The sequence below is a fragment of the Macrobrachium rosenbergii genome, chromosome 7 (assembly GCF_040412425.1).
Source record: "Macrobrachium rosenbergii isolate ZJJX-2024 chromosome 7, ASM4041242v1, whole genome shotgun sequence".
In the NCBI taxonomy this organism is placed as follows: Eukaryota; Metazoa; Arthropoda; class Malacostraca; order Decapoda; family Palaemonidae; genus Macrobrachium; species Macrobrachium rosenbergii.
The window spans coordinates 15,639,959-15,652,667 of NC_089747.1; the positions used below are offsets into that span (position 1 = coordinate 15,639,959).

Here is a 12,709-nt window from a genome sequence, read left to right on the forward strand (position 1 = left end):
TTCCAGTTCCTCCAAAGCATGTAATCCATGTGAAGGTGATATCTGCTGGGATTCAAATGCTTTTCATGAAAAATGTATTAGAAAATAACTGGGAAATTCTCTAACTCTTAGTGCCATAGAAAATTTTGAACAGTTATTCAGGAAGTTGTCTTTTAGAATTGACAACAAAACCTCTTGGCAAACATCCGGAAGGGTGTAAAGTACTAGATTTTATTCTGCCATCTGATTCTAATCAGTGGACAAATGTGGTAGTAATGGACTTAGGAACCATGATATGAAAGAGGAGATACCACTTAAGAGCTACAGAAAGAGTTTCTGTAAGAAAAGGTGAAGGCTTCAAACTTACAGTTCCATGGAGCATTTTCCAAAGAAGCCACATCTTGCAGGAAAGTTCTTGTTACATTAGTAAAAACTTTGAACTAATGCAGTTTCCTTGAAAGTGAAGATGACTTGAAGAATGGCCATCCTTGCCCCTTGAGGTTGTTGTGAGCAAAAGTGATAACAGTGTGTTAGAGAGTTAAACAAAGGAGTCTAATATGGTCTTCTAAGTCAAAGTTGTATCATAGATATAAAGAAAAATTGAGAGATGTTTGAAGCTAAAAGTACAATCTCAGGAGTGCAAGTGACCTTCTAGTGTTAGCCATGCCTAATGGTTAAATATATGTAGACTAAGGACAAAAACTAAACCTAGTCAAACTAAAGATGCCTGTTATGTCAATAGTACAGGAAATCAGCCTGCCTCAGACAAGAACTGTGATAGCTAAGTTGTTAGTGTACCAGATTATCATTCTTAAGTGGTCCTCTAGCTTTGGTTAGATTTCAGGAATACTGTAATAGAAACATTTCTAACCTTTTTGTGTTTTTGGTAGGCTTACTTCATGGTCTTCATTTAACCACTTTGAATCAGATGTGGCTTAATCCTCTTGCAAATAATGATCAAAATTCACAAGATTTGATTGTTTTTCTTCTCCTGGGCTTTAAATATAACATGGAGCTCTTTTATTCTTATTGCAGGAACATTGGGGTTGTCAGAGTACTTTAACATAAGATTTCAAGTGTTCTATAACCAATAAATCTCTTGTTTTTTTTGGTGGGACCATTGTCGTTGTATGCCATGTACTACTGGTTGAGAGAGATCTGTCTTATTCATCCTCATCCTTATAATGACTTCATCCCTCATACTTTTAGGTTATTCAGGAGTGTGTTTCTTGAAGTACCTGCCTTTTTGCTTCTTATGATTTTGAGTGTAGAAGATCCTTTATTTTGGAGGTTGTACCTGGCTTCGGTGTCCATTGTTTACATGGGATTGGACCTCCTGCATCTGGTTGTTCTATTCTCTTCACAGCCTTGTTTACTTCATCTTCCCCTCCTGAATTGCAGTGCCATCTGTATGTGATTAATGGATTCATATGAAAGACTGATATTTTTGCAGTAAAAATGTTTTTGTACAAACTCATTAAGCATCTTAGTGCCTTCCTTCCTTCACCTTACTTTTCCAAATGGAGGTTGGCACAGAGGAGTGGGAAAAGTGTTGTCTTGCAAGACACTGGGGCCAGGCGTATGCATATGAAGTTGGGCTTTCTTCTTTCAATATATTTCAAGCTAGTGCAGCCAAATCCATTTCTCACAAAGTATGGCTATCTGTGACTGTCTATTGTAGAAAAACTTGTGAAGAACATTGTTTTTGCCATTGAAAAACAGATCGCTTGTACCAGCTTTATGAACAAAATGATTGTATTGTGTATTAGAATTAATTAAGCTTTCAATTCTTGATGATGTCTAGTTCGGGTTGTAGTTTGAAAGTTAATAAAGACTGTAATATAAGATATAGTATTTCAGTAGATATTTGTTTCATCAACAGTTCAAGATGTTTACATATGATGAAGATTATAAGTGAAACATTTTTCTACAGATCTGTGTTGATGGTGTACCAATCACAACACAAGAAGAAGACATGGTAGGCCTAATGTCAATGTCAGGATCTTCCAGCTATTCTCCAGAGCTGATATCATCACTGTCTTCATTCTCTCCTTTCTGCTCTCCTGTTAACTTCTTGACTGTACCAGATATTCCTTCCCAGCCTCTTATTGAACCTAGTCAAGAAGAAGATTCTATGCAAGACCTGAATGTTCCATCACAGCCACCCAGCTTAAGCCAGGAGCCTCTGTCTTCATCAGTGAAAAGTACTGGTCCAGGTGTGTATTATATACATATAGGTGTTTATATTAAACTTGGGAGTGGTATTTTTGGCATTGCATAAATTTTTTCCTTTGTTTACATATATTTTTCATAAGTCTGAAACTTCCCATATTTTAGACATGATATTCAAGAATATTTTATAAGCAGCCTCTACGATATTCAAGAATATTTTATTAAAAGCCTCTACATTTTTAGTCAGTTTCTGACCTTGTGCTTGTTCATCTGCATATGCTGCTGTATTAAAATTCCAGTTTTGATTATTGGCATGTCAGTTATATTTTGTCCTCTTGTTCTCATTTGTTGGATAAATTTCTTAAACAATTTTGCAAAAGATTGTATTCTTTTTATTAAACAGTACATTTATCTGTAGTCATAAGTGTAGTATTGAATTGTGATGAACATAATGGAATCACAGTTTTGAAGAATATATAATTTCCAGACAGTTTTAAGACATTTCTCTTCAGTGTTAGAGGAAGCAGGATGTTTCCAAATTGTCTGTGATTTATAAGTAGTTCTTTGAACTTGTGGTTTTGTTACCTTCATCTGTTCAGTTTTCTTATTGTAATTTTTGATGATACTAGCTGCTTTGTACAGTAATTTTAAAATAGATGTTCATTAGGTTGTGACTTCTGAATTGTGGGGTTCAGTCTCTGCTATTATGAAGTAGATATATTTGGCCATTTATAATTTGTGACATTTTGTGAAGGTTACATGAAAAATTTGCAGTTTGGAGATCACATAGGCAAAAGAATAGGCTCTTGTTATTAGTAGTAGTTTCTGTTTGCTTGCCCCGGCTGGTTTTAAGAAAAAAAATGCTAAACTTACAAAAAATAACAGAACGATAGATAAGAAGAAAACTAGATTTTGTCAGTTAATATGAATAGCCATGAAATTTTGACAGGGTCTGTGAAAAATTAGTTCCATTGGAGAATTAACACTGAGTTAAGGTAGGGTTTTCTTTGTATTGCCATACAGTAGTACTGTATAATGCAAAATCTATTGTTGTGCAAACATTTTTCAGCTTGTACGTTGAGGCTATAATCTGCTGAGGTGCATTAATGTCCTTTTAGGCCTGTTTCAATGAATATCCATATCTGGATCAAGTTATAAAAATTGATTTCATAAAAATTCACTAGTAAGGTGAAAATTTTACTTTGTAAGGATTAACTGTGGGTCCCTGTAAGGAAAAGGAATGATAATATCAGTCATTCATTTGCATGCCCTGTTCTCAAAATGTCTTAAAAATGTTCTTAGCCTTTCTTTCTATTTGGTGTTGTAATTTGTTAATTAAACTTCGTGCTTGTCATAAAGTTAAAGCAGATTCACATTCCAGCTTTTGAGATTTTTTTTTTTTTTACCAAAAGGCATGTTTATATTACTCTGATAATTATCTCCATCATTTTTCTTTATGTTAAGGGAAAAGCTGTGTTGCATCTCTCTCATTTTCTACAGGTTCTTCTTTTGCATGTGACCAAGCTGCCTTAATGAAAGTGTGGAGTAAGTCTTGAAGGTTTAAATTTCCATTTGCACTAACTTTTTTCAGAGGCACTAAAGAATGGCTTTGAATTGGCATGAATTCTGCTTTTTGTTCTTTTCACTGCATGATTGACTTTTGAATTTTCTTACTGGATGTTATAAAACACCACTAGTGAGGAGAGCTTGATCCTTTTCGTATTTGCACAGAGGTGTAATATTTTTTTATATTTGTCTTATTTTATACAGAAGTGTAATATTTTTTGGGTTTTCATTGAAACCTCATAGACCCATAAACTATAAATGACCATAACTGTGTGAAACACATCCTCAGACACCCACTTGAAAGTTTGCAAAGAAAGATCCAGTGCCTCCAAATCCACAGGGTCCAAGATGCAATGCTTATCCATTCATCTGTGCACCTTGCTTCTGTCAAGAAGGGCTGTGTTGGTCCTAGGACCAAGAAGTACATATTGCTGTTTTTACATGCTTTTATTTAACTTGACTTCTGCGGCTGTCTGTCTGTCCTCAAATCTTGTAACTAAATTTTCAAACTGTTCCCTTCATCCAGTGGACTTGAAATTTTGCATGGCTACTCAATCCTGGTGACAATACAACCTTACATGATCAGTAGGTCAACAGTGACCTCTAGTGACCCAACAGTGACATCTCTCAGTATCTCAGGATTTGTAAGAAACTCTTCGGATTTTTCAAAACTTCTTTGGCTTGTTAGTATCAGTTTCATTAGCTACAATCATACATCGTTTACAGTTTCTGTCAAAACTAAAAGTATAAAATAAAAATCTCAAAAGTTCTAAAACAAGCTTTTATTAAAGGCACTAAAAGTGAAAAACCTTTTGAGACAAAAAACCAGATTTTCTTACAATTAATCATGTCTACAAAATAAAATTGTCACCAAACATGGAAGGAATATGCTACAAGAAATAAAAAAAAAGATATTTTTTTTTCTTGTAGCACTTCTTTTCCATGTTTGGTGCCCATCTTTTTTTAGTGTATTTTAACCCTTAAACGCTGTTGGGTGTTTTCATAAAATTGTCTGTTGAATGCCGAAAGGGAGTAAACGCTTCCATAAAAATTTCAACCGGTCAACTTTGACTCGACCGAAATGGTCGAAAACGCAAATTGTAAACTAAAACTCTTACATTCTAGTAATATTCAATCATGTACCTTCATTTTGCAACAAATTGGAAGTCTCTAACAAATTTCGATTTATGGTGAATTTTGAAAAAACTTTTTTTCTGCCCATGTAACTTGTTTCAGAAATTTTTCGTCATTTTGTCGTAATTTTTGCACTGTTTTATATTAGCTAAAAATAAAGTTTTATATATGAAAATGCGCAATTTCATGTACAATACAACAGAAAATAACTCATTTGTAAAGTTTTGAAATATTTGTATAAATCACGATAACTGCCAAAATTTCAACCTTCAATAACTTTGACTTGGTCAAAAACGCAATTTGCTAAAACTCTTACATTCTAGTAATATTCAATCATTTACCTTCATTTTGCAACCAATTGGAAGTCTCTAGCACAATATTTGATTTATGGTGAATTTTTGAAAAACTTTTTCTTACGTCCACATTCTTCATCCTTGTCGTAATGTTTGCCTGTTTTATATTAGTCGTTTTATATATGCCAAAAAGAAAATAACTCATGGTTGTAGCTTTATCAGTTTTGAAATATTTTCAATAAATCATCTTGTGTTGCAATTATAAGCTAAAACTCTTACATTCTAGTAATATTCAATCAGTGCAAACAAACTGGAAGTCTCTAGCTGGTGAATTTCTGAAAAAAATTTTTCCCTTACGCTTCTGTTTTATGTTCTTTTGTTTGCATCGTTTTAATTAGTCGTTACATAAAGAAAATGTGTGCAGTAGAATACAACAGAAATTAGCTCATGGTTGAGCTTTTATCAGTTTCGAAATATTTTCACATAAATCACGATAACTGTTTCAACCTTGGACCGAAATTTTGTATAAAACTAATTCATGTTTACCTTCATTTTGATTCTGGCACAATTATGGTGATTGTCCCTCTCAGAAATTCTTTTCGTCTCTCAAGTCGTTACACAAAGTTTTATATGAGCTTTTACAACAAAAATAACTCATGGTGACTTTTGAACATTGCCCTAACTCATTTCAGTGGTTTACAGTCTTCAATCAGTAAAACAGGGAAGTGTTTGTTTTTGATGAATTTTTGAAAAAAAAAAAAAAAATTTTTACTTATTTATTTGTGATAATATTTTCCTGTGTTTTTGAATCCTTTTAAAATTTGTTATATACCACAGTAAATTTAGTATAATACAACTAAAAAAATTAACTTCCTTAGCTTCTGTCTCAGCTAATTACATGTTTTTTTTGCTGTCATATATTCCAATATTTATATATGATAATGATATTTTTTCATTTCTGATGGTTGCATACTAAACTTAAAAAAATGCCAAAATGAACTCTTAATCTTAAAAACTGTTGATTTTTGAAAAAACTTTTTCCGCAGTCTCGGAGGCCGCATATTGCATTCATTAATAAAATTGTGTTTAAAATTTTGTTTTTTATATTTTTGTTTGTTTTGAACCTTGCATAGACCATCATTATTAGTACATTTTCATCTCTCCACATTTTCCTAATGTGATGGCCTGATGTTTTGCAAGTTATTTTGCCTTTGTTACCTTTTAGTTGGAGAAGTGAGTAGCCTGCTGCCAGTTTACACTGTTTTTATGTTCTTTGAATTTCAGTAAAGAGTGATCTTCAGCTGTTGGCTTTTGTATTACCTCAATTCTGAGGATTGTCCTTGCCAAGTGCAATGAGCTGTTAGGTAACTTTTAACATTGCCCTACTCATATCAGTGGTTTACATCTGCTCAGTAATGTTTGTTTTTTGGCTTATTTCCTGTTTGCTCCTGCCACAGTAACTTTAGTTCCCTCTTCTGTCTCAGCTAATTACATGTTTTGCATTCTTGAGTGCACTTGACAGTTAGCATATATAGTATTGAGTCTAACTGCAGTACTGTATTGCATTCATTATGCCTCTAAGTACTTATTAAGGTAGAGTCATATGTTTGTTATACCTCCCCAGTTTACACTGCCTTTTGTGTAGGAGCCAGCTGTTTACCTGAACTGACTTGAAAGTTGTGTAAGGATTGCTCCTCTATTCATTGGTAGAAATATGCCAGCAGAACACTCATTTGCAACAATCTGCTTCATCTACTGGCGAGTCATTGGATTCATTTCATTGGCTGAGACTGTGATGATTAGTAATTTGTGAATTTGCACAGATGAAGCTTCCACCTCCTTTATACCTCCTCCCAGTGCTTTGAGGATGGGCACTTTTGACATAGGCATTCTCCAGTTTAGACAGCCTCTGTTTTTTTTGCCCAAGGAGTTTTTGCCTCACTGGGTCATCCATCTACTTATCTGTGATACCTGTTGTTTCTGCTGTCGACGAGGTTTCATCAGCTCCAGTATTAATTATCCATGGGGATTGGACTTTGGTGTCTGGATCTGCTATTTCTCTGCAGAGGCCCAGCTGCTTTATTCTCCTTTCCCAATTTGCAGTTCAGGCTAATTGTGATTAATGGGTTTGTATAACAAACAATATTTTTCAAGACTGGGGTTGGCATAGAGTAGTGAGAACTGTTGGCTCGTGATCAGTGGCGTGTGAGCTGGGCATGCATGGTAATGACTCTTCTGATTTTAACTCAAGCTGGTGTGACTGGGTCCATTGTGGGGGAGGATGAAGACTCTTTCTGATTATTTGATTTGTATAAATATGTTTTATTGTAAAAACATCATGTCTCAAGAGTTACATCAATTGAATTTACTGCTTGAATAAAGTCATAGCTATGACTTTTTCATGGAAACTGGTTAAAATTACCTTTGTATTTATAAGATTTGATTGTATGTATACTTACATAGATGGTATTCATTTTAAAGTTTATAAAGGGAAATTAAATTTTTTTCTTGAAGCTTGAATTTGAGAGCTATGGCTGTGGAAGAGGTGAATGTTTGAGTGAATAAATTTAGTTTTTATCTTTTGCCATTGATGGGAATTATGTAGATAATCTTCATCTCTTCAAAATGGTAGTGTTCAAAAATGTATATACCTTGTATAGTACTGTAGTTGTAAGTAAAAGTAAAAGACTGTCTTGCTAAGAGTTCACATAAACTTTTGTTTTCTCACTCACAGTGTATTGAATTTCTTTTTTTGAATTTTGCATTTACCAGGTGCTCATGTTTGTTTTTGCAACTAATTGACAAGTTAGCAGTAAGTTTTGAATAATGATTTGAATGGAATATAGTTTTTTTTTTTTTTTTTTTTTTTGCCATTACTTTGTTTGGAAGCTTGTGCACAGTTAGTGTTATCAGACATTATTTTGAAGTGTTGTTTGATGTCCCAAGGAAATAATTTACACTTTAAGGTTTGTTATATCTCAAAAGTTTTTCCTCTCTCACAGCAAATGGACAGCAACGCCGAAAATTACGCAAGAAGAGAACCAGACAGATTGCCATTGCTGAGCCTGACAAGGATTTCAAAGAAGAAGAACCTGTCCCCGATCCTAGTACTGGAAATGCCTTATCAAATTCCTTGTCTTTATTGGATGGTATGATAAGTTGCCATGTTCAGGCAGTCTGTGTTTTTCAAATAGTTGATTATGGTGTAGAATTTTATTTATAGCAGTTGTAGATGTCATTAACTTTCTATATTATCAAAAGGGTGGTAGTGTTTTTATATTTTTTGTCATGCCTGAAGAACTTGGTTTTCACAATCACACTAATTTTTCAGCATAAACATTAATGATGAATGGCCATATTCCATGCAAACAAGACTCCAGTTATATCAATTTGATTAGTCTTGAAAGAAAAAAGATCTCACTGCTCTTGCTCAGAATGCACTCCAGCATTCTCATTCTTCCATGCTAACCTCAATCTGCGAGATTGGTGAAAATGTTGGAGGGCCCAGAAAGTTTGTAATTAAGCTGGGGCACAGAAAGTTTGTAATTAAGCCGTTTGGTCATGCTACCCAAGTCAAGATCACGACTGTCATAAGACTTGGAGACTGTCATTGTTCTTTCCTGATGTATTGGTGGTAATGCAGTTGGCTGTGACCTTGACTAAATGGCTTGACAAGATGGTCTCCAAACAAAATGTTTGGAGACCCAAATGACTGTGATTATCTCTGCTGAGTTGATGTGCATCCATTGTTCGTGGCTTGACTACATGCCCTTTATTTGAAAATCTAACAGATGGGCACCCCTGCTTCTTGAAGAGTCAAAACGGCAACAGATTGGGATTTGGTGGAGTCAGAAATACTCCCTTCAGCAGATTGGTCTGCTAGTGTTCCACCATTGAAGTTTAACCCTTTCATGGTGGTTCATCATTTGACGTGCACTAGTGGCATGAGAGAACTACTGTGGCATATCATATGATTATTGTTTCGGGCCATGATGTTTGAATGAATGTTGTCGGAAAATGTTCAAATCACTTGAATGGGCCATGAATGACCATATGGCAACACACACCTCGGCTCAGGATACAGGGAGAATAGTCTCCCAATACATCTCATATATATTTGTTCATAATTATATTTGGGAATAGTTGCTGGTTTGAGTTCTTATCTTTTAAAATATTATGTGAGATGTAATTGTAATTTTGCAAAATAAAGTACAGAAAATTACTTGGTAGGACATGTATAACTCATTAAAATTAGTGCTTTTTTATATCTTGGAAAAGAGGCCCGGTTCATGGTTGAAATGTTCACTTTCAACTTCATGTGGCAGGTACCGAAAATTTGAGAATTTTTTTTATACCATGAGGCTTTGCATATCTTTCTCTTTCCATTGATGAGCTCTTTTTTAAAATTAGCAGACCTTCAGGTTGCCCAGTCATGGGGTTTTGTTAATGTGTATATAGGCTGGCCAGTAAGGATTAAGGAGGTTGGTCTCTGCTATTGGAATCAGTATACATTAGGATGCAAAGGCTGCCTTCCAGCACAAAGCCTGTTGAAGTATAATGGTTGACGCATTGGAAAGATTATACTACAACTGAGGAATTCGGAGAGTTGTGATGTCGAGAGGCTGGAAAACAATGAAATTTCAAGGGTAGGTGTGGTTTATACCTATGGCAAATGGTGAGGAGTGTTTTGAAAGTAGGTAAGAAGTAAACGGGATGAAGACCAGTAATAGAACCCGGAAGATGTTGGAAAAAGGATGTAAACTAAATGGGAATTTTGGCAGAAAGATCACAAAACAAGAATGAAGAGAATTAATTTTACATTTAATTCTCTCAAGGGAAAATCTTAGGTCAGAATGATTATTATGTATGTGGTTACTGTTGACAGAGTATGCTGTACTAATAGCCTTAGTCTCTTTTTATTTTAGTAGTTCCATTAAGTGTAGTATTTTTATTTTAGTAGTTCCATATTAAGTGTAGTACTTCTACATATCTTTTCCCATGGATTATTTGCTATATATAGAAACTGTACTCCTAGTTATGGAAAATCCATTGTTATTTAATTTTGTCTCCCTTGTAAAACCATATTATGTAAAATTATAAAACTACCATCAGTGCAAAAGGGTTAAGTGATGGAGAGCATAGATGCTGTTATTAGTCAGCTGAATCTGAGAAACACAGCCATTATGTATTTCACAAATGTATATTTCTCACTGAAAGATAAAATTTTTTGCAGTTGATGGTATGATATCAAATAGGTAAATTTTTATTTTTACATTATCTTAATGTAGTTTTAACAGACCTCTGTTTTAGACTTCTAGACTCATAAGTCTGACCCAAAGGATGTGGTCTCAAGTTGTTCTTTATAGCTTGAATTTTGATTCAAATAATGTACAAATTTTTCAAGAACTGAATAGCCAAATGTTGTCAGATTATCAGACCAGACTTCATAAATCAGTCAGTAAATTTTAAAACTGTTATGTGGGCAGACAGGATGACATATGTGACAAATGTGGGCAGACAGGATGACATATGTGACAAATACCTGAGTAGCATGCTTATTTTGAACTGTCAGTTTACTTGAAAGTTGGTTTTGTTTTCATGTGCATTAAATTGATGTACCTGGTTTATAGTAAATTTCATTACAACTATCTTAGGTTTGTATTTTTTTTGCAGTAGCTCCTGAACTTACAGAGCCTCAGCCAATCAGTTCTTATGTATCTGATGCATTATTATGATGGTTTTTGGGAGTTTTTATCTAGAAGTGAAGCATTTTGCAGGTTAATCGCTAATTAACTGATAACTGAAATTTTATGGAATCACTATTAGCTGTGGTATACCTTAAATTTAAATTTTCAAGTGTAGGATGTCTATACAGACCTTTTTACTTTAATAGATTTTATTTTATCAGAAAGCTATACCCCCAATGCATCTTATAAGGTGAGGAGCTACTGTATTTGGTCTATAGTGTAATTCTGTGACATTCCCCTGGATTTTATTTTTCCTTAGGAATGAAAACAAAGTAACCAAATGTTCATGAGGAGTTTGCCCTCATATATTCACCCAAGACATTAAGTTAAACTAGTTATAATTCATTCCTTCTCAGTCACTCTATTTACCTTTTGTGCTTTCTGTGATGAAACTGTCATATTTGTCACTAAATGTAAGCTTGTTAGATTTGGATAAATAGAAATCTGTTTGATTTGTGACAAAAGCATTTTTAAGATTCAAAACTTTTCACTAACATAGTGAGTTATTTCGTCTAATTCAGTGGCAGTTGTCAAGTAATGTTTTGTTCTCAGGGGTTTGGCAGCGTTACCAATTTTGAAACTGTTCCAGTGACCTTATCAGTGCCATACGCTGATATTATTATTTGTGGACTAGCATCCTTGCATTTGTGTTGGTATAAGAGTGATGAGGTATTTTAGCAGTGAATTTTCATACTTTTTCAGAGTAGCCTGCTCTGGATAGCATGCTTTGTTCACCACATTTTTAGTTGTAGTGGTAGTCAGTTTTTTGTTCATAAAACATTACTGTTCCCAGGTGTGCCTAACCCACCACCACCAAGTTTAGCAACTGGGTCACTTTTTCTGCCCCTGAATACTGACACGGTTGCTCAGGCCATCACAACTCTCACGTGCCAAGACGAAATTAGGTAAGATATGAGGGTTTTTTCAAGTATGGGAAAAATCATAGTATTTAGTTACTAAATTGATACAATGTTATTCAACCCAGTGCATCATGAATACAAGTAAGGAAACCAAATTATTTGACCTCTTTAAGGTCATGTAACTACACATGTAAATTTGGCACTTTAGATTTATAAAGAAAATAAGAGCCCAGACATTGTTTCCTAATTTTAAAATTCATTAGATATATGAAAATGAAAGTTCCATTAGATTTCATTGTCACTTATGAGAAATACAAATTATTCTTTATTACGGTGTGTTTTCAGAAATGAGAAAAAAGTGAAGCAGGTAGAAAATTCAGGATAATTTTTTATATTTAAATACAAAATGATATGCTTACTTTTGTTTTGAAAATAAAAAATGGACATAGTCCTGATGTAGGCATTATAAGTAGTTTTGTTTGCACGGAAATATGGACCATCACCATGTATGATTGTTCTGTAGCACAAGCTGGAAACCGCCATCAACCAACACTTTCCTCGAATCACTGTTGGATTTGGATGTCTGTGTATACTATGCCTGACTTGGGTCGAAAGTATTTTCTTTCTGTATGTATGTTGCTTGTTTTTGCAGTGGAGAAAAACTAAATTTGTGAATAGTGAAAGTGTGAAGGTGTTGACACTTTTATATCTTCTTTTTTAATGGATTCCCAACAATTTTGTCCATACTGCAGGGGTAGGTCTTGTAGCCCTAACTCTCCTTGCAGGGAGTGTACTGGCTGGTCTCCTTTGCAGCGTAGCAAGGCCAGAAGTTGTTTGTTATCTTTTGAGTGGAATACTCAGCTTTTGACATTGCGAAATGTTTTCTGCTCTTTTCCCCTGGACTGCCCTCCCACTCTCCCTGCCTTTTCTTTCTTGTATTTGTATTTTTGTGGCTTGG

General features: G+C 34.4%; 1 protein-coding gene across 5 annotated transcripts in view; it reads left to right on the plus strand.

Annotated features, from left to right (window-relative positions):
• The window catches only part of LOC136840163 (serine/threonine-protein kinase 11-interacting protein), a 71,786-nt gene that overhangs the window by 16,450 nt on the left and 42,627 nt on the right, over positions 1–12,709 (plus strand). For 3 of the 5 annotated variants that reach the window (XM_067106613.1, XM_067106615.1, XM_067106616.1), the window contains exons 8-11: positions 1,913–2,195; positions 3,652–3,696; positions 8,147–8,293; positions 11,685–11,796. In XM_067106613.1, the coding sequence (XP_066962714.1) occupies positions 1,913–2,195; positions 3,652–3,696; positions 8,147–8,293; positions 11,685–11,796 (587 nt within the window). The remainder of the gene's footprint in view (positions 1–1,912; positions 2,196–3,651; positions 3,697–8,146; positions 8,294–11,684; positions 11,797–12,709) is intronic. The other 2 variants (XM_067106614.1, XM_067106617.1) reach the window with 1 other exon arrangement.